Source organism: Canis lupus, chromosome 7 (genome assembly GCF_011100685.1).
Source record: "Canis lupus familiaris isolate Mischka breed German Shepherd chromosome 7, alternate assembly UU_Cfam_GSD_1.0, whole genome shotgun sequence".
Taxonomy (NCBI): domain Eukaryota; kingdom Metazoa; phylum Chordata; class Mammalia; order Carnivora; family Canidae; genus Canis; species Canis lupus.
In genome coordinates, this window is record NC_049228.1 from 43310675 (window position 1) to 43335545 (window position 24871).

Sequence of the window (24871 nt, forward strand, 5' to 3'; positions counted from 1 at the left end):
CCCCCGTCGTGAGCCCGAGGTTCCCTTCCTAGATCTGGGGCCGCTAGCCTCTGCCCCGGGAGCGCGCGTGCGCCGGCACACGCCCCTTCCCAGCCGGCCCCCCCCCCCCGCCCCCTTCCCTCTCCCGGCGGGGCGGGGGCGGCTCCCCCGCCGCTGCGCTCCGCCCAGAGAGCGCCCAGACAGCCGGCGGCCCCCGCCCTTCCAGGCCCGCACTCAGGTTTACTCCCCAGGAGGCCACCGCTCACTCCCGAGAAAGTCGAAAGTCGCCAGCAAAGCGCCAGCGGGCCTGCCGCCAGGTCCCTGCCCCCCCTGCAGCTTCGGCGGCAGCCCCAGGGGACGGGCGGGGACCCTGACCCGCGGTTCCGGAGGGGCGCCGGCTGAGGCCCCTCCCTCTGGGCAAGGGCGCAAGAACTGGGGCCAGCCAGGGAGTGCTTTCCATTCTGGTTTTAATTGGGGCAGAGGGGGCGGGAAGGGGAGAGGAAGAAGCCTCCAGAGAAGGGTCGTAGGTCGTAGGTCGCAGGCCGCCTCCCCAGTCCCGAGGGCACCACCCAGCCTCCGGGGTAGCCCAGGGGACGGCAAGTGGCCAGACAGCAACGAGGAAGGTCCTTGTCGCTGGTAACTCCACTGTCCCCACCAGGCCCACTTCCATCCTTCAGAATCCGAGATGGGGGCATCCTTGACGCACTAGCAGTCCTCCAGTAGGTGGTAAGCACACAGACCTAAAATGGACTACATACTCACTTTTGTTGGAGGCCTCTAGTTTCTTCAGAGGAATGGGGAGGAAGAGAGTTCAATTAAAGGGAAATGGGTGCCTGCACAGGTCAGTGCCTGGCCCAAGGCCCCAAGGACAGCAGGAAGGCCGGTCAGGTGGGGGGCAGCGAAGCCAGAGCCCCTCCTGTCCCAGACAAGGGGGTGTGCAGGGAGGACAAGAGTAAGTTCCAAGGCCACCTGAGTGCACCAGGAAGTGCAGATGGGCCAATTCTGGCATGTTTTATTGTCATTTAAAAACTTTTAAAATGCGATTATCTCTGCCAAAAAACAAAACCAAAACAAAAAAGACAGAACCAAGGAAGCAGGACCATCTGATAGTTCTGTGGCCTGGGGGGTGGGGCTCCAGCCTCCCTCTCCCCTCATCCCGTGCCCAGGAAAGGGCAGTTGCACCACGTCGCTGAAGAAATGCCCATCTCACACTGGAAGATGGAGAGCAAATCAAGGCGAGATGGTGAACATGGGAAGGGGTGTCCACAGTCTTCTCTCCCATCCTCTCTAACCAGCAGCTCCATCTGCCATTCCTCTTCTCTTTGGGAGGGGCAGGAGGGGCAGGGGCTGAGGACCTGCACCAGCCCAGATCTCACACAGCCTCTACTAGCTTCAGTGGGACCCGAGTTGGTGGGAGCAGCAGTGTGATGGGGCTGGGGGGTCCCTGGACAGGAGGGGACTGGGGCTGCATGGCAGCTTCTCAGGCTGAGCCAAGGAAGAAGCTCATCCCTCCCACCAGTGAGCCTTGGGCAGGGGCAGAGGGTATTTACCCACTATCTCCCCAGCCCTCATTAACCTCTGATTCACCAAGGAGGGGAGGGCAGTCCAACTGGGGGTGGGATGGGGAAATCGGGGCTTCAGTCACTGTCAGACCCCACTGCAGAGGAGCCTTTCCGTTTCCGCTTGGTGGGCTTCGGTTTTGTGTCTTCTTCCTCCTGAAAGAGGTGAAGGGAGGGGGTCAGTCATCAGCCTGAGCAGCTGCTGGATCCAGCCCCACCTGCTCCCAATGCTGCTGCCGTGCAGAAGTGAGGGCTCTCACCGAGGCACTGCTAGAGCCTGACTCTTCCTCGGCATTGGGGGGCTGGGTGGCATTCTTCCGACTGCGGGGGCTGGACAGAGCTGCTTTCCTCCGGCTCTTGGGTGGCTTGGTGGATGAGTCCTCATATTCCTCAGCCAGAGAAAAGAGATCGCTGAACCTGAGGGAAAGAACATGCCCTCACATTCCTCCCAGGCTCTTCTCTGTCCCCTGCAGGGTGGGTTCTAGTTCTCTTCAACCCCATCCTCCTCCCCAGCAGGGCCCCTCTCCTAGGCCTCCCAAGGCTTCCCAGGCCATAAGTGCCAGAAGCCTTACTTCATCTTGTGGGCCTCATCACAGCTAGCCTGGACGTGCTGCAGGGCCTGGAGAATCGGAGTCTGGCTAAAAACTAGAGGGAAAGAAGGCCTGTGAGAAGTGGCAGAGCCCCCTCAGCTCTTGGCCCCTGCCCCCCGCCCACCCACCCCCGCCTCCAGGACTGGTCTGGGCCGGAGTAGCACTAGGGGCATGGTACATACAGTTCTGTTTGGTGTTGGTCAGGTTGAGACGCAGGTTGTCCAAGTGCTCGAGGATCTGCTCCAGAGTCAGCTGGGCCAGCTTGCTGCTGGAGCTCCTCAGGCTGCAGGGAAGGCACCCAGCCAGAGCCTGAGCCCCAGAGCAGGGCTGAGGCAGTGTATGCCACCCTCCCGACCAGGGTCCCTCCTGAAGGTGGGCACAGCCCAGACAAGGGAAGGGTAGGGTGGAACAGGACCCACCACTGGGCACTAGGAAAGGAGGGGAAAGGCTGGGGTGGGCTTGTACACCAGGCAGCGTCAGACCACTAGGTGTCACCCACGAACCAAGAAAGACCAGCCCTGGCACTGGCCTGTGGATGTGGGCAGCCCCCACGGGGCCCAAGGCCCACCTCTGCCTCTTGGCCCACCTCTGCCTCTTGCGGGGGAGGCTGTTGTTCTTGATGAGCAGGGACTTGATGTGCTCAGCCAGCAGCTCATCATGCTTCATGCACCAGTGCCTCAGGATGCTGGTGGTGAACTGGTCGTCGGGGTGGCAGGGTCTGCTCAATACCATCTTCACCATCTCCTCACTCGGCCTGGGGAGCATGAGAGGGGAGGAGGGTCCCCTGCTCACACAGCTGACCTGAGGGTCCCTTGGTTACTCCCACCTGCTTACTCCCCAACCTGAGTTGCCGTAGCCTCCTGCTCTCACACCCTCTCCCCTCTTCTCCTGGGGCCAAGGAATGCTGGTTTCAGCCTTAGCTGAAGCCAGGAGGCAGAAGGGATTCTTGGGTTCCTGCTGTCATAGCTGGCATGCACACTGGGGAGGTGGCTCACCAACGCTCCCTCACCTTGCCCAGAACAGTCAGGAAATGGGCCAGGGTGGTAAAAGGACTGAAGTCTGCAGCCTGAGAAGGCACAGGGAAGGGGACTGGTAAGACACTGCCCTGAGCCCGCCCACTTCCTTCAGGAAGTTCTGTGCCACTTTCTGCACCAATGCCTGACACACTGAGGTGGGAGGGAGGCAGGAAGGTAGGAAGGAAAGGTGCACAGTCGCTGCCCTGCTCATCTAGGCTATTGGAAAAGTGCCGTTCCCCCTGCAGGCCCCACCCTTGTAGTCCCCACAGCCTCAGGGGCCTCAGGGGCCTCAGCGGAGGAGGGGTGGGGAGCAGGAAAGCCGGATATCCGTCCATGCACCCCACCCCTCCTCCCAGGGCTGGGGCAGGGGGCAGGGAGGTAAAGTCCAGAGGAAGCCCACATCCCAGGGGAGCTGCTAGTTTGTAAATCACTGGGGGGAGGGGCAGAATAAGCAGATGTCCCCAGTAGGAAAAACCCTGGCCAGCCCCCAGCCGGAGCAGCAGTGTCAGAGCCCCAGGATGCTCCTCTCTGGGAGGCTGTGACCCGGAACTAGAGTCTCAAAGTAGAACTCACTTCTCTCTTCGGAGCTGAAGCAGCAGGCAGGACAGGGCCTCCGGATGCTCTGTGGGGGAGGGCAGAGGCTGCTCAGAGGGCTGTGTAGCTCCAGGAAAAGTCGGTACCTCTCCCACCCCCTAGTCAACAGCCACTCGGAGGAATGGACAGTCTTCCCTAAGGGGCCTGGACCGTCCCCTGCGTCCAGAAACTCCCGAGGCTATGCCTGCTCAGAGCGGGCTTGCAGGGCTCAGGTGGAGAGCCCAAGGGACTGACTGCAGGAATGGAGGGTCAGCAGTGGGTCTGCTCACCCAGGAGCCAAGGGGCCCAGCCTTGCCCCAGAGGGCCTGGGACTGTCCTTCTCCCAGTTCTCCCTGCTCCCAGCCCTACTCACCTTTGTATTTGAGATGCTGCAGGATGGGGATTATGGTCTCCAGGGGGATGTTGTGGGCCAGAAAGAGCTGCCAGGCACAGTACTGCTCAAAGGTCTCCCAGTCCAGGCTCTGGACTGCAGGGGACAGAGAAGGGCAGGCGTGCTCGCTCACGGGAGTGTGCTAGGCTCTCCTCTCTCCTACACACACCTACACACACACAGGGCTAATCCACAGACCAGCAGCAACCCAAGCAGGCAGGTACACAGGTGTGGTACACAGGTGGTGACAGTGATCCTAACACCACAAGGGCTCTCCCTTTCCATACTGTTATTTTCAAAGACTTCATGTGGCTTCTATCGTCCCACCAGCCCTGAGGTGGGAAGGCTACAGCTTAAGCAAGAGTCGAACCCATAGATACCAAGAGACCTCAGAGCAGGGCATCTACCCCACTCTCAGCCTCAGACCCAGGGCCTCAGGTCATGCCCCTGCCCCAGGGAGCAGGGCCTGCTCACTTACTGAGTATGTTGAGGACAGAGTCCTTTCGAAACATAACCAGGTTCCCCATCATCACGTGGCAGACCAACTCCTGGAGCTGAGGAGGAGGAGGAGGAAGGTCAAAGCCATTGCTTCTAAAAGCAGCCAGGAAGCCAGAAGGAGCAGCAGCAGGAGGGCTCCCATGGGGAAAAAACCAGAGGAAGGGAAAACCTAGTTCAAAGGCACAGGCAAGTCTCTGCAGGATGGAGAGGCTTGTGAAGAACAGCTGAAGGCCCCAGTGGGGCAAAAACAGTTAAGACTGTATGAGCGGTTTCCATGTCCTGACAGCAGGGGGAGAACGGGCAAATTGTCTAGCTGGCCATTGTCTGTGCCAGCCAGAGCCTGAGGAGGAGGGACAGGCTCTAGAAGGCTGAGCTCTGAACTCAGGTGTGGGCAGGAGGGAGGCAGAAAAAGAGGGCTCTTCTGTCCTAAGTGGGGCAAGTGAGTGGCGAGGAAGCGTAGACACAGAACCTCAGTTAGGAGAAATGCTGCAGCCTCCTGAGGCCCTATACATGGTAGGAAGGTCAATGGCCTGTTTTCACCCGGAGCCCTGGGGACAGATAGTTGAGAGCTTAAAAAAAAAACAAAACACCCCACCCTCCTCACTTTCCGTGTGGAACTGGAGTCCCTGCCTCCCTGGAGACCCATTTCCCTTCTAGCCCCCAGGCCTGAACCATGCACAGGTGCATACCCCACCCCCCCAGGCCCAGGCCTCCCAGGATGACAGCCCTTGGAGCACCTGTGCAGAGTCGATAACAGCCACGATCATGTTCAGCAGCTCACCACTCCGCAAAGTCTCATCTGGAAACTGGACAGAAAATGAGGGAAGGTGGGGAAAGAGTCCGTGGTGCACCCCTTGGTATGTACCTCCTAATCCCCTCCCCTTTCCTCCCACATGCTCAGGGGGTGTCTGGGTTAGCCAGACGTGGGATCCTAACACAAACACCTACACAAAGATCCACAGCTGTAAAGCCAGGACTGTGACCCTTCAAGAACCCAAATTTGCTATTTGTGTTCACAGCACGAAGAGTGTGTGAGTGTGCACGCGTCTCCGGGAAGAATGGGGAGCCATCTGGAGATAAAGATAGAATTGAGGAGGACTGGTTGATAGGTAAGTGCTGTGTGGCAGCAGTAACAAAATAAGCATTTTGGGACCCCTGGATGGCTCAGTGGTTGAGCTCTGATCCTGGAGTTCAGGAATTGAGTCCCACATCAGGCTCCCTGGGGGGGGAAGGGCTGCTTCTCCCTCTGCCAATGTCTCTGCTGCTCTCTCTCATGAATAGATAAATAAAATCTTAAAAAAAAAAAAAAAAAAAAAAAGCATTTGCATCTAATGTATATTAACTCCCAGCCAAGGAGAAAAGTGCACAGTGTGAGTGTTCAGGGTACATGAGGGCAGGCAGGATACCTTCCTGGGGAGACCCACCGACCAGGGAGGGAGTAGAGGATGAAAGTGCCCTATGATGGGCTCATACCCCACCCCCCTGCAGTATTTGGCTGAGACCACAGTTCCTCGGGTCAAACCCATACCCCCGTGCCCAGATATGCCTGTTCCCAGGGACTTTCACTAAGAAGAGTAAGGGCTGATACCCTGTCCGACATCCCAGTCCCTAGAAAAGACAGTGAGTGAAGGTGGGAAGTGAGCATCGAGTCCCCACCACAAAGGCCTGGTCTTTGGGAACCACCAGAGAAACTGAGGGTGAGCACTGAAATGGCAAGAAGCCTGCAGTGTGTGAATGTGGTCTTGGTCGGGGGCTGACGCTGAGAAGCCAAGTGTGGAGGCCCAGATCCCAGCTCACGCCACGAAGCACAGGATAGGAATTCTGGGGGTTTTAGACATTTTTTAAGCTTTGATGGGAGGGTGGGTAGGTAGGAGTGGTGAGAGAAAAAATGGCCTGCCGTGGCCAGCAGAGGTAGGTGAAGGAGGGTCAGGGTTGCACACAGAGAGAGGTGCAGTCTCGTGAGCCCACCCCACATAGCTGCACATGAGGGCAGGCAAGATGTGGCCTTGTCCCAGAGGGACTCCATCAGAGACACTGACCTCCGTGTAGATGGAGGGTGTTAGGTGGCACAGCAGTCGCACGTCATCCTCTTGGCAGGCCTTCATGTCCATCATTAAGCAGGTGTGCAGATCACCCAGCTGTGTGGCCTGGGCAAATGACTCGTACAGGTTCATCTTCCCAGCAGCGGCTTTGCTGCAATAGCAGGTAGGACTAAGCCAGCAGCCAGCCCCAGACATCCCCCAGGTAGGCCCTCCTTTACAATCCCTTTGTTGCCCCGATGGATGCATTGGGTTCATCAGTCTCCTGGCCCTCCCCCCACCCCGCCCTCCCCTCCTTCCCCTATGCTCCAGACGCAGGGCTGACCACAGTTAATGAAGCTGCTAACTGGTGAGGGTTGAAAGCTACTTCTGCTTTCTGGGCTCTAAGCAATGAGGGCAACCATATACGGAAGCCCCCACCTCACATCCTGATCAAAACAACTCAAAAGGACTCAGAGGCCCAAATGTAAGAACTGAAACCATACCACTCCAAGAGGAAAACACAGGAGAAAATCTACATGACACCAAAACCACAGTACCAGGAGAAAAACTGGACTCTTCAAAATGTAAAGCTTCTGTGTTTCAAAGGATGCCATCAAGGAAGTGAAAAGACAACTCACAAAATGAGAAAATATTTGCAAATCTTGTTTCATAAAGGACTTGTATTCAGAATATATATATAAAAAACTCTTAAGGGATGCCTGGGTGGCTCAGCAGTTGAGCACCTGCCTTCGACCCAGGGCGTGATCCTGGAGTCCCGGGATGGAGTCCCACATCGGGCTCCTTGCATGGAGCCTGCTTCTTTCTCTGCCTCTCTCTCTCTCATGAATAAATAGAATCTTAAAAAAAAAAAAAAAAAAAAAAAAAAAAACTCTTAAAAATCAACAATAAAAGGATGAATAACTCCAATTAAGAAACAGAAGAGGAAGAGCACCTGGGTGGCTCAGCTCCTGACTTTAAGGTAATAGGATCGAGCCCCACACTGGCTCCATGCTTGGTAGGAGGTCTGCTTGAGACTCTCTCTCCCTCTGTGCATCCCCCTTGCACACTCTCCCTTTGCGTGTCCCTGATGCAAACACACAGTCTTCTCTCTCAAATAAATAAATAAATCTTAAAACAAAAACAGGGACGCCTGGGTGGCTCAGGGGTTAAGCATCTGCCTTTGGCTCGGGGTGTGATCCTAGAATCCCAGGATCGAGTCCCACGTTGGGCTCCCTGCATGGAGCCTGCTTTTCCCTCTGCCTGTGTCTGTGTCTCTCATGAATAAATAAATAAAATCTTAAAAAACAAAACAAAAAACTAGAAGATCTGAACAGACATTTCACCCAAGAAAATATGCAACTGACCAATGACAAGCACATGAAAAGACACTCAACATCATTAGCCACCAGGAAAATGCAAATCAAAACCACAACAAGACAGTACTTCACACCCAACAGGATGGCTATACTGAAAAAGCCAGACAATAACAAGTGCTGGGAAGCACGTGAAAAAATCAGAACTCTCCACGCTGCTGGTGGTTGCAGTTGCTTTGGTAAAGAGTTCAGCAGTTCCTCAAAGTTAAAGATGGAGCTACTGTTTGATGACAATTCCACTCTTAAGGTGTATATGCCCAGGAACACGGAAAACTCCTATCCAGGTAAAAATGTGAATGTGCATAGCAGCTCCTTTCACAACAGACAAAAAAGTGGAAACAAATCAAATGTCCATCAATGCGTGAACAGATAAATTGCAGGATCTAGACAATGGAGTGTTATTTGGTCATGAGAAAAAGTCCTGACACATGCTGCAGCAGGAGTAAACCTCAAAAACGTTACACCAAGTGATGAAAGCCAGTCATGAGAAACCACACACTGTACAATTCCATTTACATGAAATACACAGAAGTCAATCTATATAAAGACAGAAAGCAGATCCATGATTGACAGGGGTGAGGTGAGAGAATGAGAAGGTGATTGCTAAATGTGACTTGATTTTTCAGGCGGGTGATGAAGATGTTCTAATTTAGCCAGCAGCAATAATCATACAACTTTGCAAATATACTTTAAACCACTGAATTGTGGTTTTAAAGCTATTATTGGGGATCCCTGGGTGGCGCAGTGGTTTGGCGCCTGACTTTGGCCCAGGACTCGATCCTGGAGACCCGGGATCGAATCCCACATCGGGCTCCCGGTACATGGAGCCTGCTTCTCCCTCTGCCTATGTCTCTGCCTCTCTCTCTCTCTCTCTCTCTCTCTGTGTGACTATCATAAATAAATAAAAATTAAAAAATAAATAAATAAATAAAGCTATTATTAAAAAAATCCAGGGACGCTTGGGTAGCTCAGTGGTTAAGCATCTGTCTTTGGCTCCAGGTGTGATCCTGAAGTCCTGGGATTGAGTCCCATATCGGGCTCCCTGCATGGAGCCTGCTTCTCCCTCTGCCTATGTCTCTGCATCTCTGTGTCTCTCATGAATAAATAAAATCTTAACAAACAAACAAACAAACAAAAACCCCCAACAACACATGGAAAGGTCCCAGTGGTGGGGCAGGGCAGTCAGCACACATAGGAAAGGCTCTCCAGGACACCTGCTCCATGGGGAGATTGTACCCACCTGGCCCTCAGATAGTACAGCAGGTGGTAGCCAATCTTGGGCTGTTTCTGATAAAGCTCAGAGAGAAGATCCAGAAGCAGAGAGAAGCTGCTGTTGTCTTCCTGCATCTGGCACAGGTTCCTGGAGGTGGGAGATGGGAAGAAGGGAGCAGACCCTCCTGTGGAGCCTCAGCAGAGGCTTGGGCCTTCTGGAAAGGGGGTCCCATCACCCCAGGAGAGAGTATATGACTGCTGACAGGAAGGACAGATGGCCCAGCAGCTGGGTCCTTACCTAAATATTAGGTAGAGAGGCTTCCCCACAGACTCCTCCAGGGACCTGCAAAAGGTGGTAACATCTAAGATCCGTGAGTGGAGAAGACAGGCTGCAGGCAGACCTTATGGAGGCTGGATGCCAGAGTCCCCTTTCCTAAGCAAAGGGCAACTTCCTGCCGCCTCACAGGCTTGGTCACAGGGAAAGCAGGTTCCTAACATACACCACAGTCTAGGCTGTGACTCCTTGAAAATGAGATTCCGGGGGCACCAGGCCGGCTCAGTTGGAGAAGCATACGACTCTTGATCTTGGGGTTTGGGTTTGAGCCCCCATGTTGGGTATAGAGATTACTTAAAAATAAAATCTTAAAAAAAAAAAGAAAAAGAAAATATAATTCCTGCCCCTCAGGGAGGGTCCAGGACAAGGGTCCAGTCCTATCTACGGTGCACATCCCTGCCCCACGCTCCACATTCAGCAGACAAAAATGAATCCTTGTTTAAGTAAATCAGCACATGAGAGATTAAGAACAAATGAAGAGGGGCACCTGGCTGGCTCAGGCAATGGAGCATGTGACTCCTGATCTCGGGGTCTGAGTTCAAGCCCCACACTGGGGTAGAGATTGCTTGAAAATAAAATTATTAAAAAAAAAAGTGAAATGATTATTTCTCTCAAGTCCACAGCAAGATGTCTCCTGGACTAAGGCCCTAAGAACCCACTTCTGGCCCCTGGAGACCAGCAGGGGTCAGGAAAGATAAGCCTTACTCCTCAGTGATCTCCTCTGGTAACACCTCCCCTCGAAAGTGTGCCTTGAAGAGCTCCTGCAGGCAGGAAGCAAGGACGGACAGTTGCTCGGAGTCAAAGTCTTCCTGGTGGTGAGAAAGTGAGTGGCGTCACCACAGGACCTAGAGCCTCTACACAATATGCTTCCAACTCCAGGACCCACAAAGTGCTGCTCTGTAGTGGGGACCCATTGGGGGCAGGAGGGACAGGAAGGAAGGAGCCAGCTGCCTGGGCGTGGAGGGAAATCTGCACAGGGTAGGCTGGGCTGCTTCCTCCTGGGGGTGGGGAACCTCCTCACCTCTAGGACCTGGTCCACGATTTCCTGCATGACCTCACACTGGGCCTCAGTGTCACTGTCATATGGGATGGAGAGGAAACATCAGAGATGTAAATGGCAGCTGAGGGCAGGACACAGGCCCAACACAACCCACTCACAGACAAAACAAAGGAGCTCTGTGTGAATCTAGGCTTGGGTAGGGGAGGCTTTAGGCCAGAATTTGGGGCTCCCCCGGCAGAGGCCCTAAGAGCAGGGAAATCTCCACTATCCTGCTTTGGTTCTCAGAAGCTGTAGAGTGTGATCTGGGTGCCCACTTGACCCAAACAGCAGAAGATACCCCCAGAGCCTCCAAAACCCCACCCTACCCTGGTCCTCCCACCACCCCACGCAGTAGCGGGCAGAAAGCCTGGGGCTGAGCCTCTTGAGGTAGAGGGCAGGAGCTGCACCCACCTCCCCTTCTGGAGCTGGAGCACTTTGTCCCTGAGGGACTCATCCAGTTGGTCAAGGTAAGGGGTGATATCAACCGGCTCCTCCACAACTGTCTCCTTGATAGGGTGGAAGCGAAACTCCCTCTTCTTTCCTGAAGGGAAAGATTCAGGACAGCAGTCTTTTGCCCAGACTCCAGCAACAGGGGTAGCGCCACATGCCGGCGGTGCAGAGAGCCCTCGGCATGTGCCCTGGACATGTGCATACTCAGCCTCAGGGACCACGGTTCCTCCTTCCCCTCCTGCTTCAGGGCTGAGGGTGGGGCTCTGCGCCCTGGACTCCCACCCACTAGCCCTGCTGACGAAATGAAGTCAGGGGGCTAAGGCAACAGAGAAGCTGCTCCAGCCACCCCCCGTCCTCTCGGGGCCAGGACCAGGGCTGCGCCCACCTCTGCTGCCCAGGTCTTCCTCATCGTCACTGAAGGCTGCCTCTGCGTTGTCGTAGCAACCCTCATCCTTGTCGGACATGTGGTTATCCATCTCCACAGAAACCGGTTCCTCAAGTTTGACTGGAAGGAGAGACAAGGCAGTCTGAGGGTCTCCAGTGACCTAACATGCTGGGCTGGGGGTAGGGGACAGGGGCCTCTACAGAGTTCATGACCAAAATGGACTATGGACCCTGGAAAGACAGACATCTGGTCCTCACAACCTTCCACAACTCGCAGGGGAATCCTGTCAGGAACAAGAATGGTGTGGGACATGCCCACTGAGCTCCACCTGCATCGGCAAGCAGATTGAGACCAGGGACAGCCCCAAGTGCTCTTCCCCTGAAAACCAAGCTGGGAAGCTCTGCTTGGCTTAAGCCTTACACCATAACAAAGAAAGACCTGTGTGTATCACTGGGAGCAAGACTTAAGACCCAGCATGACCACCTCTCATCGGGGCTCGGGGCCCGGGTATGAGAAGAGAGAAGAGCTGCAGGAAGTATGTAAGGCAAACACAGGTCCCACAAAAGCCTTCCCTATGGAGGAGAGGCTACTGAGAGAAGATACAGGAGCTGAGGAGCAGGTAAGATTGGATGGAGAGGGAGGACCAAAGAAGACAACACAGAAACACGTTAGAAAGTAGGGAATGACAACCTGGGACAGTCACGAAGGTAGAGAACCGCCCCAGGGTGACAGACATACAGCTCAGGCTGAGCGCCCTGGGTGTCTCCACGCCTCTTCTCAAACAGGTGACAGAATGGGAGGGCCCCATACCTTCCACGGGTGGGCTGGGCGAACTACAGAACTCAGGAAACTTCTCCCTCAGCATTGCCCGCAGCTCCTTATCCAATTTAGGATTGTCAAACAGAGGAGCCAAATGCCTGGTGGGGAACATGAACAAAGGTCAACATCAGAGCTCCTCACTTCGGTTAGAGAGAAGTCTATGCCAACTAGTACGACTCAGACTCCTGGACTATGCTGGCAAGACAGAAATTCCTCTAGGAGTCATCCTAGCAGTCTGACACAGAGCCATACTTTCTGTACCACTCAAAAAAGGGTCAGCAAGGGGTATGACAGTATCAGAATGTGCCTGACCTAGTGACATATGAGAAAACAGCCTCCCCCCGTCTATAGACACATAAAGTTCTTACGCCAAGACCCGTTTCTCCACAATGTGGTTGAGGGAGGAGAACACACCCTGTCGCACATGGCCCTCCAATGGTGGATAGAAGTTGGGAATGATCTGGAAGGGAAGAAAAGAAGAGAGAATAAGCACACAACACAGAGTGTTCTGCTGAAGTAGAGCTAAAAAGCTGCTTTGGTTCTGAAAAGGAAACACTGGGGAGGATGGCTGCAGAAAGGTCTGGAATATTCCTCACCATTTCAGGTTACTAAAATGGCTCATTCTTTCTAGACCTAGCTGTTCCTCAGAGAGACTGGATTCTACCTTAAGTCATTATCCCTGAGATCAAGAAAGACATGGAAAGACGTGGTAGGAATATGGAAGGGGAGCATTCATTAACCTGAGGGGCAGGACCTATGACCACAGCTGCTCCCATGACGAAGGGCACTTACGGGCCCATAAGGTGAAGGGACACACACTTACACGGCACATGAAGTCCAGGAGTGTGGCGGTGATAGCTGGGTGTGGCTTCATGGAGTGGTGCATGACCAGGATAGCTGGTTCTGGGGAAGGGGGAATTAAAGAGCCCCCACATCAGACAGTCCATTCCCAGTTCCATGAAACAAGGCATCAGTCGATACATAGGAATGGTTTGAGAGAGAGCTGTATCCCTACCCCCGATTCCCACTGACCAGACCCAAAAGCAGACAACCCCCGAAGCAGCTTCTAGCCCATATCTCCCCTGTCCCCAGAGGCTTGGACGAGGGAGGTGGTAGGAAAGCAACAACCCTCCCCCGCCCCGGAAGCCCAAGCCCAAGCTTTAGTGCAAAAGAGCAGGAGTGAGCCCTTGGCCTCACAAAAGCAATCTCCCTTCTACACCAAGGGAGCACTGGTGAGGAACTGCTCCCAGATATGTTGCCTCCCCTGACATGGCCGAGATTTACAACCACTGTTGCCGAGGCCAGGGCGGGGCCTAGGAGACAGAGGTGGTGCTGCCCAGGTCCAGTCACATACCTATGTTCATGATGCTATCCTTGTCTGGGCTAAAGAACAGCCAGTCGTAAAACAAGGCCAGCTTTGCATTGGAGGCAGCGACATTGGACTGGAAGAGAGATGAGAAAGGAGGGCTGGTTTCATCAAGCAGCTTCAGAAGCCCAAGGCAGACTCCAGACCCACTGTTGCTTATGTATGAAATAAGTTCAGGTCCTACTGAAACGGGTAGAGCCCCCCAGGGATGACAGGCACTCAAGTCTGCACATGAGTGTGAGTGGCCATGGTCTCACTGACCAGGGGGCCAAGGACTGACCTGAGTTTTCATACATCCCTGGCCTAGAAAATGAGACTGGGGGCCTAGCTGACACACCTCTGCGATGCCCTGACACGCCTAGGCTGCCTTGGCTGGGCTCCCCAGGCACATTCCTGACTGAAAGACCCCTGAAGGACAGCCTGTTGTTATGTCTGAAACAGCACATTCCAAGGACCAGGTCAGAAGGCAGCTAGAGAACAGAGAGCAGACAGTGTGGAGTTTCCCACACAAGGAATAGGGAGAAAAGTGCTGGGAAGACATGGCTGCCCCCATGGAGTCCCTATGTTTGCAGAACTATCCAAAGTGGATGCTAAAAGGCTGCTAAGTGAGGGTCTCAGGAACACAGGCCCTGAATCTGAGGAAGGAGCCATCCCAGAGACATGACCACACATGGTTCTGAAAGCTAAAAGGAAAGACAGGGAGGCCTGAGAAATCTGGGCTTGGGGATCAGCAATAAAGGCAAGAGATGGGCCTGTTCAATCCCAAACACAGATGGGGAGTACCGAGTACTGTCCACTTCCAGAGACCCGGCTAGAGGCTAGACGAAGGCTGAGACATTCAGCAGGAAAAAAGTGAATGGATGGCCCATCGGGGTCAGGACGCCCAGAGCATCAGGAAGAAGCTTGGAAATAGGGGGATCTTAGAGTAAGGCCCTTCACCCCTCACCGTGCACGTTGTCAGGAGCCAACCGATGATGGCCCATCGGGGCAAGATATCGGAACTCAGCACTTCGTTAGAAGGGTGAACAACCCCACAGATGTAGCGGATGAGGTCACAGCGCAGAGATTGACTGTCTGGGGTGGACAGGTACTGGCGCTGGAACCAGTCCTGGTAACGCTTCTGTTGACCAAACCGCACCTGCAGGAAAGAGGTGTTGGGAGAGACGCGCAGGGTCTCTGGGAAGAGGAAACCACCAGGCTTCACCTAGACCTCAGTCTCTTCCCTCGATTCATTCATTAACTCACTTTCTCCTCTATTCTCTCCTTCTTTGGGAAGACGTCCTTGTTTAAATCTTCCTTGACTGGAAACAGTGTTGAGATTCTTCCTCACTCACCTGTTGTGCCAGGATGCCTTTGTTTCTGCCACCCCTGCCCCCCAATTTCTGGCTCCTTTCTCCTGTGCTGGTCACTGAGGCTCAGTCCTAAGCATCATCTCGAGCCCCTGTGGCCAGCAAGGCACACTCCTCGAGAACAAGAGCAAAGCCTGTCTGCCACTCAGCATGGACACTCAGTGACCTATGGGGTCACAGACTTCTCAAGCCTTCTTGCAACAATGCCTTCCCCTGATCACACTCTACCAAGTAAGAGGAGAGAGCTGGGTTTTCTCCTCTTCTGTTCTCCAAACATACCCAAAACACAGAGTAGAAAGAATAAAACGATACTCCTGGACCAACACTATCCAGTAGAACTTCCTGCAAAGATGGTGCCTACTGACCACTTACAATGCAACTGAGGTACTGAATTTTTAATTTTATCTAACCTTAGCTAATTTATTTATTTTTTACAAGATTTTTAAAGTCATCTTCTACATCCAATGTGGGGCTTGAACTCATGACCCCGAGATCAAAAGTCACATGGTCCACTGGCTTGAAATTGCAACCCGTGGCTAGTGGCCACCACATGGGATAGCACAGATCTGGATGGTTCTCCTGGATGACTCAGGAAACCAAAAGTGGACTGGGCCAGTGGCTTCCCAACCCCAGATAGACTGTAGAGGAGCCGTTGCCTGGAAACCCTGTTAAAAACATAGATTCCTCAATCAGATTATCTGGGAGACTAGGATCCAGGAAGGTGTATTTTTAACATGTTGCTCAAGCAACTCTGCCATAACTCAGCCATGTTTGGAAATGAAATGGCCATTGCACTCTTCCTGAGAACTTGCCTGCAGCCAGAGGAACAGTGGGTTTCCCAGAATGAACACCTCACTCTACGCTTTTACGGTACATCACACTTGTTAATTATATCATTTGTGTGTAATTATTAAAGACTATTTTAGACAGACTGGAAGCTTCACAAGAGCTCCAACTGTTTGCACCTCTTTTACTCAACCCTGAATCCCCAGCTTGTAGCGCCCTGCCCAATGCCAGGTAGATTGTGTTCCTACCTGACCACCACTCTGCCAGTCGACGTTCAGTGGTAAGGCATCTGCAGGCTGGACAAAGAAACCCAGCCAACCTGCAGTTTCTGTTCCTGCTGCAAAAGGTTAGCTTACCCGAGAGGTCATGAAGAGGAGCTTAGTCTCCATGTCAGGGGTCAGACGACATGCTAGGAATTTTCGGGATGTTCTTGACTGAAGAAGCTGCAGGATACCTGAACCAAGTGTGTAAAGGAAGAGAAAAGAAGAGAGAACCCTGAGGACCAGAAGGAATGGAGGGCAGGTGGGAAGTTGGCCCAGGTACTGATGGCCAGTGGTCTTGCTCTGGGGGAGGTTCTAAGACAAGACCAAGACAGTTCAGCACTGACACAAGTAGGGGTTCTAATCAGCACCTCATGTTCTGCTCCAACCAACCACCATCCCGAGGACCAGATACATGACTTCTCCTCTGTCCCTGGCCATCCAGAGCCCTCTACTCACATTATTCCAGGTGGCAACATGTGGGAAAGTTAGGGGAAATAGGGGAAACCCTAGCCTTGCTTTCTGCTCCTGACGGTCCCATCCCTGGGTCCTGGGAGCAATGTGGTGTTGTGGGATAGGCACGGGCTCTGGAGTCAGACAGACCTGGATCCAAATCCTGCCTCTGACACTCACTAGCTGTGTGGCCTTGGGCAAAATACTTAATCTCCTTGAACCTCATTTTCTTTATCTGTAAATATGGAAAGTAAAATATCCATCTTACAGGGTTGTCCTGAAGATTAAATGAGTTAACATACATGTGTCTAGCACACAGTAAGCACTCAAAACAACTCAACACATGTTCAATATAAAAGCAGTATGATATAAGGAGAATCAGGATTTTCCTCTCCTTTCCTCTCCTTCCTGACTCTGCAGGGCCTAGGCGACTGTTTCCATGTGCACACCCATGTACACACACACACACGATCTGCCTATTCACACATGTGTGCTGGAGGAGGGGTGGGGAACCCGAAAAGCAGAAAGGGCAATCTAAAGGACCTTGTCAGTGAGAAGCTCAGAGACTCTCTCCCTGAAGAGAATTTTGGCTAAGTGGGATTCTTGGAATTCAGAGGCAAGACTGCACTCTTACAGGGCTAATTCCAGCCCCTCTGCTGACTCAGTCTATGAGCTGATCTCTGACTCCCTCTCTGGACCCAGTGAGGCTGGAGGCTGATCATCAGCTCACCTCCCAAGTCTAAGAGTTGCAGGGGGAGGAGGAGGATGATCACAGTTCTGTTTCAGTTCTTCTTAGGAGCAATGGCAGCTGGAGTCTGCCAGGCAGGGGGCTGCTGGGAACCACATGAATTGTTCTATACCTCTGCCATTCCCACATCCAGCTGTATTTGGCAGACCCTGCCCTACCCCAAGCTTCCTGTATTTGGCTGCCAAAGCCTCTCCTGCCCTCCAGCCTCTACCCTCTTGATTCACTCAGCACACATACACTGACCTCCCACCTCTCAAGGGCAGGATGCCCTGGTCCTCACTTACCTGTGAACTGAGGACTTAAAGCCTGAGGGTTATGGATAATATCTTTCCAAAGCAGTTCAAATTCTGGTATCCTAGCAACATTCTGAAGTAGTCGTACGAGGTCCCGGCCAATCATCAAACATTCCATGAACTTGATGAGGGGAGGAAGTGAAGAGAGAATAGAAACACAGACTATTTTACCTGCTGTGGGAAGAACCAAGGAGCAGCTCATTCTAGGGAAGGAAGGAAGGGGGGCCCAAGGGACAAGAGGGTTTCTTCTCTTCTGGAACCAAAGGGGAACAGAGCTAGAAGCTGGGGGCTGAGCTCAAGAGGACAGGTTACTGGAAACTACTGAAGCCCTGCTGACTTCCGCATGAACTTGTTCCCTTGCCCTCCCAGATGAAGAGGACAGGACAGGACTAGCAAGCTGAGCCCCAGATACTTTCCCCAAACCCCCTGGTCCAACAGAACAGTCTGTGATAATGGAAATGATCTTTATCTCTGTGCTGTCCAAAAGGATAAAAAAAAAAAAAAAAAAAGGATAGCCATTAGCCACATGCGGCTAACAAGCACTTGACATGTGGCTAAGTCAAGTAAGTAACTGAATTTTTAATTTTAGTTAACTTTAATTGCCACATGTGGGGAGTGGCTACTAGAGATTATAGCTCTGGGCTCTCTCTTGGGAGATCTGACAGCAGACAATTCACAACCCACTTGAGCACAGCCATCACCCGGGTGGGCAGGCAGGAAGGTGACATAACCGTTGGCAGCTTTATGTCTGTGGTGTGTAACAGCATTCCTGAAGCTGACCAGGAAAATCCCTAGGATGCCAGTTCAATAGACAGCATTTGTAGGAGCCAGGGCTAGCCCGCACGATTCCCCACCCTCCCCCTACCTTTGTTTCAGAAGGATGAAAAAAAAAAAAAAACAAAACCTCCATCTCTCCAAAACGACATCCTTGGCCTAGATCACCTCACAAAACTCACGTAAGTTTCCCATCCTGGGTTTCACTTGCCTACACTGTTTTCATCCTCACCCGTTCCCGAAGCAGTGACATGCAAAAGTCTACTTCCTTCTGCCGCAGGGCCTGGAGCTGGGCAGTCCCGTGGTGGTCGACGATGAGACGGAGGTATGTGTAAACAGCCATGGCAATGAGGATGCTGCTCTTCAGCACCCACTCCCTGCAGAAGGGGGGACACCTGGCACCTGGGCTCTGTTCAGGGCCCGTTCACTCTCCCAATTCACCTCCCACATGTGGCTCTGGGGCCTCAGCAATGTCTGATGATTAATATGGGGAAGTGGTTCTTTGATTCCTTGACTGCCTGCTCATTATCTATCTTGGACCATCAACTGGCTAAGGTAGAGACAACTTCCTACTGCTCTATCAGGCACCCAATAAAGCACCAAATGAAAGCAAACTCTTTTTCACATAACTACTTAGCTTCCAATAAAGTAACTGTGAATGCTTATCATGTGCCAAACATCATGTGAGGTATTAGGGACAGAGATTACACCATAGCTGCCCCCCAGCTCAGAGAGTGGGGGAAAGAGGTTCTAGAGGCATCCCTAAGTTAGCAGCTCTAACAGCACGGAATGAGGACCACTAGGGGGTTAAGACCCTTTGAGGACCCTGGAGGATTTAGGACACACTGTGTCAGCCCTTCCATTGTACCTACCATTAGAAGCCCACCATGTTATATGCCTTTCCCTGGCTGGCTCTCTGGCCACTGCTCCCACTCCCAGACAATGAATCACAATCTGAAGAGAACAACATGATTTTGGATGGCAAAGCCTATTGTTCCAGGAGTTTTAGAACTTTCCCGGGGGGAAAAGAGGGTAATAAGAGAACTGTGTTCCCTGCTGCTTTAAAAAGAGTAGAAGGGGATGCCTGGCTGGCTCAGCTGGAAGAGTGTGGACTCGATCTCATGGTTGTTAAGTTCAAGGCCTATGTTGGGTGTAGAGCTCACTTAAAAATTTTTTAAAAGTGGGCAGCCCAGGTGGCTCAGCAGTTTAGCGTTGCCTTCAACCCAGGGCCTGATCCTGGAGACCTGGGATCAAGTCTCATGTCAGGCTCCCTGCATGGAGCCTGCTTCTCCCTCTGCCTGTGTCTCTGCCACTCTCTCTCTCTGTGTGTGTGTGTGTGTGTGTCTCATGAATAAATAAATAAAATCTTTAAAAAAAATTTTTTTTTTTAAGTTGTGCACCTGCATGGCTCAACTGGTTAGGGAGCTGACTCTTGGTTTCAACTCAAGTCATTATCTCAGGATCAAGGCCTGCATCGGGCTTCTTACTCAGTGGGGAATCTGCTTAAGAATTCTCTCTCCTGGGATCCCTGGGTGGCGCAGCGGTTTGGCGCCTGCCTTTGGCCCAGGGCGCGATCCTGGAGACCCGGGATCAAATCCCACATCGGGCTCCCGGTGCATGGAGCCTGCTTCTCCCTCTATGTCTCTGCCTCTCTCCCTTTCTCTCTCTGTGACTATCATAAATAAAAATTTTTTTTTAATTTTTATTTATTTATGATAGTCACAGAGAGAGAGAGAGAGGCAGAGACACAGGCAGAGGGAGAAGCAGGCTCCATGCACCGGGAGCCCGACGTGGGATTCGATCCGGGGTCTCCAGGATCGCGCCCTGGGCCAAAGGCAGGCGCCAAACCGCTGCGCCACCCAGGGATCCCCATAAATAAAAATTTTTATTTTATTTTATTTTATTTTTTTTTTTTTTTAAAGATTTTATTTATTTATTCATAGAGACAGAGAGAGAGGCAGAGACACAGGCAGAGGGAGAAGCAGGCATCATACAGAGAGCCCGATGTGGGACTCGATCCAGGGTCTCCAGGATCACGCCCTGGGCTGCAGGCGGCGCTAAACCGCTGCGCCACCGGGGCTGCCCAATAAAAATTTTTAAAAAATTAAAAAAAAAAAAGAATTCTCTCTCCCTCTCCCTCAGCCCCTTCCTTCTGTCCCGCTCACACTCTCTTATCTCAAATAGATCTTAAATTTCTTTTTAATTTAAAATTAAAAAAAAATAAAAATAAAGCTAAAAAGACAGTGGGGAGATGACAGAAACTCTCCAGTGCTGCCTCAAAGTGCCCAAATGGGGAACTATGCTTCCCAAGCAAGTAGCTATCCGGGCTTTGGCAGCTCTGCTGGAAAGCAAGGAACCTGAGGAAGAAGCCGAGGAGTTTAATTAATCCAACCAGGCAATATCCTGATTCTGGAAAAGCACTCAAGCCACCTAATCAAAGAACTCTGGTCTTTTTTCACAGAACAAATGCAGTAACCAAGGACACTGGGGAGGCCCTCCCCACCTGCTCTCTGTTAATTCTGCTGCCCAACATACACTTGGGAGGGAGAGAGGGAGACTGTAGAAGACAGTCTTAAACATCCAGGGACTCATTTGCACCAAAGGATTTGAGTTTTTGGAGGGTAAGAGACTCTTCTGACTATCTGACTCTTGTACATGGAGACTACTCTAACTGCCCAAATGAGGAAAATTCAGCTTTACAGGAGCAGGAGGTATTTGGCACCAGAAACAAAATGAGAAAAACCACTTTTCAGGAAGATTGTGAGCAGAGGTGAGAGGTGATCGATGTATCTGAATCCTGGGATGGGGTAATGGAGAGAAAGGGAAGGTGAAGCTATCAGACCCAGGACGCTAGAAAGGCAGAGACCCAGCAAGATACTGCAGTGCGGAGGCAGGAAAGGTGGGGCGGAAGACGCGCTGCAGCCTCAGCTGCAGCCCCAGCTACAGCCCCAGCCGCGTCCAGGGCACTAAGTGGCACTAGGTGGCGCTGCAAGGCACCTGACCCAGCCCTCCACCGTGCAGGGCTTAGAACAAGTGTGAGTAAGGGAGGAGGTATGTCCTATCCACAGGAAATACAGACACCATTAGCCCTTTCAATCGTCTTGACTACTGCGCTGCCCTTGCACACACGCACTCAGAAGTCAAGCAAGGAGAAGACCAGGCCACTGGACCAAGAGAAGGCCTCACCCCAAACAAGTGCAGATATGGTACAGCCCTCATAAAATTTCTGGTCCTTTCCTTCGATGGGAAAGGGAAAGAACTAGCCAGAAGCCTGGTGTGCCCTCTATGCCCTGTGTGCAAACTTGGGCCAAGTTCCCAGGCCTGTTCCTTCAGTGCCCCACCACTCCCCCTGAGGCCCTGAGGCTTCAGGAGAGCACAGTTCGGGTGCAAAGCCTCAGAAGGAGAAAGGGGTACCTGCCAGGCCTGGGTGGTTGGCTGGCCCCCACTATGCTGAGTTCATTCTCCCCCATCTCCCCCCAAAGATAAACATTCCAAGGAGGTCTGGATCAAAAATAGACCCTTATCAGATGAAACTAGTTTTTCCTGGGCTCTGAGACCTTCTATCCCACCCTTTCATCCCTTTGGGCCAGACCATGGCATTAATTCCTTCATTTGCCTCTCCCTCCCCCACCTCACCCTAACTCCAGGTGTTCCTAGGCCGCCTGCCAGCCCTCACACCCTGCCGCCCACGCTCTTGCCTGTCATGGCAGACTCTACCTCTGTTCTGTCAAGATATCCAGGACACTCTCTGCCAACCAGATATTTTTTGCAGTAACATCTCCACCTGATTTCAAAGAAAGAGAAAACAAAATGAAAATGGCTCTGATTAACGACTCAGCTAATTCAACACATTTCTTCACCCATCCTGCTTCTCCATCCCTAACTGTTAATCCTGTCATGGAGGTTCTGAGTGTTGGAAAAATTGCCTTCTGTTCAGTCAGGCTTTAAAGTTTCTCCTTTGCATCCTCAGAGAAAGAAGGGAAAGGAAGGGAAGCTCTAGATTCTTCCAGAAACCAGAGCTGCGACTTTTCCAGAGACTGGGTGTTGGAATGGGAATACTCTGACCCTTGAAAGGGCATGTCTGGGAGAGACATGAAGAGCCCCTGGTTGGAAGAAAGGGTGACACCTCAAATAGGGCCTGTGGTGCAGGTGGCCAGTGACACTGGCAGTACAGCATCAGGGTGTCCCCAGTCCCAAGTCAGGCTCATGACAGGCCAAAGGTTTCTTGCTTCCAGGTATTATGATCTTCCGTGCTTGCTATGGAACTTCCTGGGACAGAAGTAACACCTGGTGATGCCAGACCAAGGTCTGAGGATGGGAAGAGGAGACTATGGACCAAACTGGGAAGGCAATGCCAGGAGGTAAAAGCCAGCAAAACACTATGCCTGCTCCAGTCCTAATTTAAAAGGTCAATGTTGGGATCCCTGAGTGGCTCAGCAGGTTTAGCGCCTGCCTTCAGCCGGGGGCATGATCCTGGAGTCCCAGGATCGGGTCCCACATCAGGCTCCCCACAGGGAGCCTGTTTCTCCCTCTGCCTGTGTCTCTGCCTCTCTCACTCTCTGTCTCTCATGAGTAAATAAATAAATAAATAAATAAATAAATAAATAAATAAATAAATAAATAAAATCTTTAAAAATAATAATAAAAAAATTTAAAAGTCAATGTTCACATAGTCACATATCACACAGAGTAAGGCTTATGCACAACAGAAGAGGAGTATTGGTGTTACAGCAAATCCTATAGAGGAAGCAAAGAGCTAATGGGAATAGTGAGATAGAGAGCAGAGTCGGTTTTAAACAAACATATGTGATATTGGGAATAGAAGAGGTAGCATGGGCAGGCCTTTTGGGTATTTAGTGGCTTGGACAGAGATCACTGATGCCAAGGAGATAATAAAACCCAAATGTCAGGGTCTCTTCTATGACATAGTTCCTCCCTTAAACTGGTTCTCATCACATGTCATAACTATTTGGAAGCAAGCATTCAGAACATGGGGGTGAAGCCCAGGAAGACACTGGATTTCTGAAAGCATAATGTGATGGAGACAAATGATGTGCCCTCACTTCTCATTCCTTTCAGATCCTTCCTGATCCAACATACCATGGAGCCACAGAATGAGGACTGGCCAACACAGGCCAACTATTCTATATCAGACCCTGAATTTGGCAGGAAGGAAAACAAGGCAGACTTATTGCTTCAAAAGACCCCATTGACTTTTATGTTTCTTTCTGCAATGTGTGGCCAGAGGAGACCTATCTCAGAAAGAGAGTCGAGGCAACCCAGGAATTGAGACCCCCAGGCGCTTAGTCCTCCATCGCCCGCATCTAGCCTTTGGGTTCCTTTCCTTTCTTCTTTATGCTCTTGCCATCAACTCACCGGCAATCTGCTTCATGAATGTCATGCACACACCATCGGCTCCCAGAACCCCACTCTTCACTAGTTCCCGTACCAACCACACCAACTAAAGGAGAGAGGAAAAGATGGATGAAGAGGAGGGCCTGTGAATTTGAGTAAGGGGTGAATCCAAGCACATTACAGTTCAGGTGTATAAAGGTAGGGGTGTGTTACCCCAATTTCTCCTTCCCTTCCCTTTAGGAGAGAGGACCCATCATCTGTGATGTCTCTGAGCTGGATCTCTCTTCTCCTGGCCTTACCTGAGTACGGCAGGTATCCTGCAACTTCAGGTACTTCTCCATGAGTATCTGGTTGATCTTATTCAGGACGATATTCATGCCATCACGACTCACCAGAGCCAAGTCCCGGTAACACTGTGAGAAGCAAGGTTTTTAAGCAGCCGGCAGATTGAGGACAGGCTCCCCCCTTTCCCCTTAAATTCCACCCATGGGATTTAAGTGGCAACAAAAGACCTTCCGCTCTGGATGCTGTCCTTCCACAGGGCTCCTCCATCCTGAACCCACCCCTGGCCCTGTCACACAAGGTGAGGAGAAGGAGCAAAGCTGCTCTGCTAAGGCTCCTTGTCAGGGCACCTGGGTGACTCTGGTTGAGCGTCTGCCTTTGGCTCGTGATCCTGGAATCAAGTCCCGCATCGGGCTCCCCACAGGGAGCCTGCTTCTCCTTCTGCCTGTGTCTCTGCCTCTCTGTCTCTCAGGAACAAATAAATAAATCTTAAAAAAAAAAAAAAAAGGCTCCTTGTCTGCCTCTCTCTCTCCTCAAAACTTGTGGAGGCCATCTGCTTTTCATCTGCCAGTGAAAGGTCACTGCAGAATGGGTTTGAACAGACTAGAAAGAACCCCAAGGAGGTTTTTAGACCAGTATTGACTTGGCCAGATGAAGCAAAGGGCTAGGAGCATTAGGGAAGGGGATCTCAGGGACCAAGGCCCCAGAAGGAAGGGGAGGGACCAAAGTGAATTTCCTTAACTAAACACTGTTCTCCTTTTCTCTGTGCTGCCCTTTGCTCCTGCCAAGACTGGAAAAGGAAGGAGTCTGTAAGGATACCCAACCCCGGGAAGGTGTGGGAGGGTGTGCCAATCTTCTCTGAGTGTTCTTGCTCCCAGTCTCCTGGCTCTCTAGAGACCAGACTCCAGAACAAAGGCCTTAGGGGGCCTTACTGGCCTGCTGAGCTCCATTCGGGGAGGGTCTCAG

The 24871-nt window shown here is 52.0% G+C and overlaps 1 protein-coding gene and 1 long non-coding RNA gene across 4 annotated transcripts in view; one reads left to right on the plus strand and one right to left on the minus strand.

The window, feature by feature from the left end:
* Positions 1 to 429: 429 nt before the first annotated feature.
* LOC119872575 (integrator complex subunit 3) overlaps positions 430 to 24871 on the minus strand; it is a 39731-nt gene continuing 15289 nt past the window's right edge. Inside the window, exons 4-31 of one of the 3 annotated variants that reach the window (XR_005362399.1) lie at positions 23923 to 24036; positions 23645 to 23729; positions 21986 to 22052; positions 18501 to 18645; positions 17486 to 17615; positions 16097 to 16194; positions 14552 to 14743; positions 13594 to 13681; positions 13063 to 13142; positions 12608 to 12699; positions 12231 to 12337; positions 11421 to 11540; positions 10997 to 11126; positions 10568 to 10622; positions 10252 to 10355; positions 9511 to 9555; positions 9241 to 9360; positions 6646 to 6799; positions 5344 to 5412; positions 4587 to 4662; positions 4091 to 4204; positions 3718 to 3766; positions 2715 to 2882; positions 2311 to 2411; positions 2111 to 2183; positions 1799 to 1955; positions 1556 to 1694; positions 430 to 719 (exon numbers count right to left, since the gene is read on the minus strand). Coding sequence is in view for 2 of the 3 variants with exons in the window: in XM_038543295.1 (XP_038399223.1) it covers positions 1617 to 1694; positions 1799 to 1955; positions 2111 to 2183; positions 2311 to 2411; positions 2715 to 2882; positions 3718 to 3766; positions 4091 to 4204; positions 4587 to 4662; positions 5344 to 5412; positions 6646 to 6799; positions 9241 to 9360; positions 9511 to 9555; positions 10252 to 10355; positions 10568 to 10622; positions 10997 to 11126; positions 11421 to 11540; positions 12231 to 12337; positions 12608 to 12699; positions 13063 to 13142; positions 13594 to 13681; positions 14552 to 14743; positions 16097 to 16194; positions 17486 to 17615; positions 18501 to 18645; positions 21986 to 22052; positions 23645 to 23729; positions 23923 to 24036 (2811 nt within the window). In the remaining variant the exon portion in view is untranslated. Of the gene's footprint in view, positions 1695 to 1798; positions 1956 to 2110; positions 2184 to 2310; positions 2412 to 2714; positions 2883 to 3717; positions 3767 to 4090; positions 4205 to 4586; positions 4663 to 5343; positions 5413 to 6645; positions 6800 to 9240; positions 9361 to 9510; positions 9556 to 10251; positions 10356 to 10567; positions 10623 to 10996; positions 11127 to 11420; positions 11541 to 12230; positions 12338 to 12607; positions 12700 to 13062; positions 13143 to 13593; positions 13682 to 14551; positions 14744 to 16096; positions 16195 to 17485; positions 17616 to 18500; positions 18646 to 19140; positions 19164 to 21985; positions 22053 to 23644; positions 23730 to 23922; positions 24037 to 24871 lie in introns of those variants that run through there. The other 2 variants (XM_038543295.1, XM_038543296.1) reach the window with 2 other exon arrangements.
* Positions 20360 to 24357, plus strand: LOC119876449. Its single transcript, XR_005362400.1, has 4 exons — positions 20360 to 20889; positions 22504 to 22629; positions 23348 to 23778; positions 23864 to 24357. It is a non-coding gene; the product is annotated as an uncharacterized LOC119876449 (long non-coding RNA).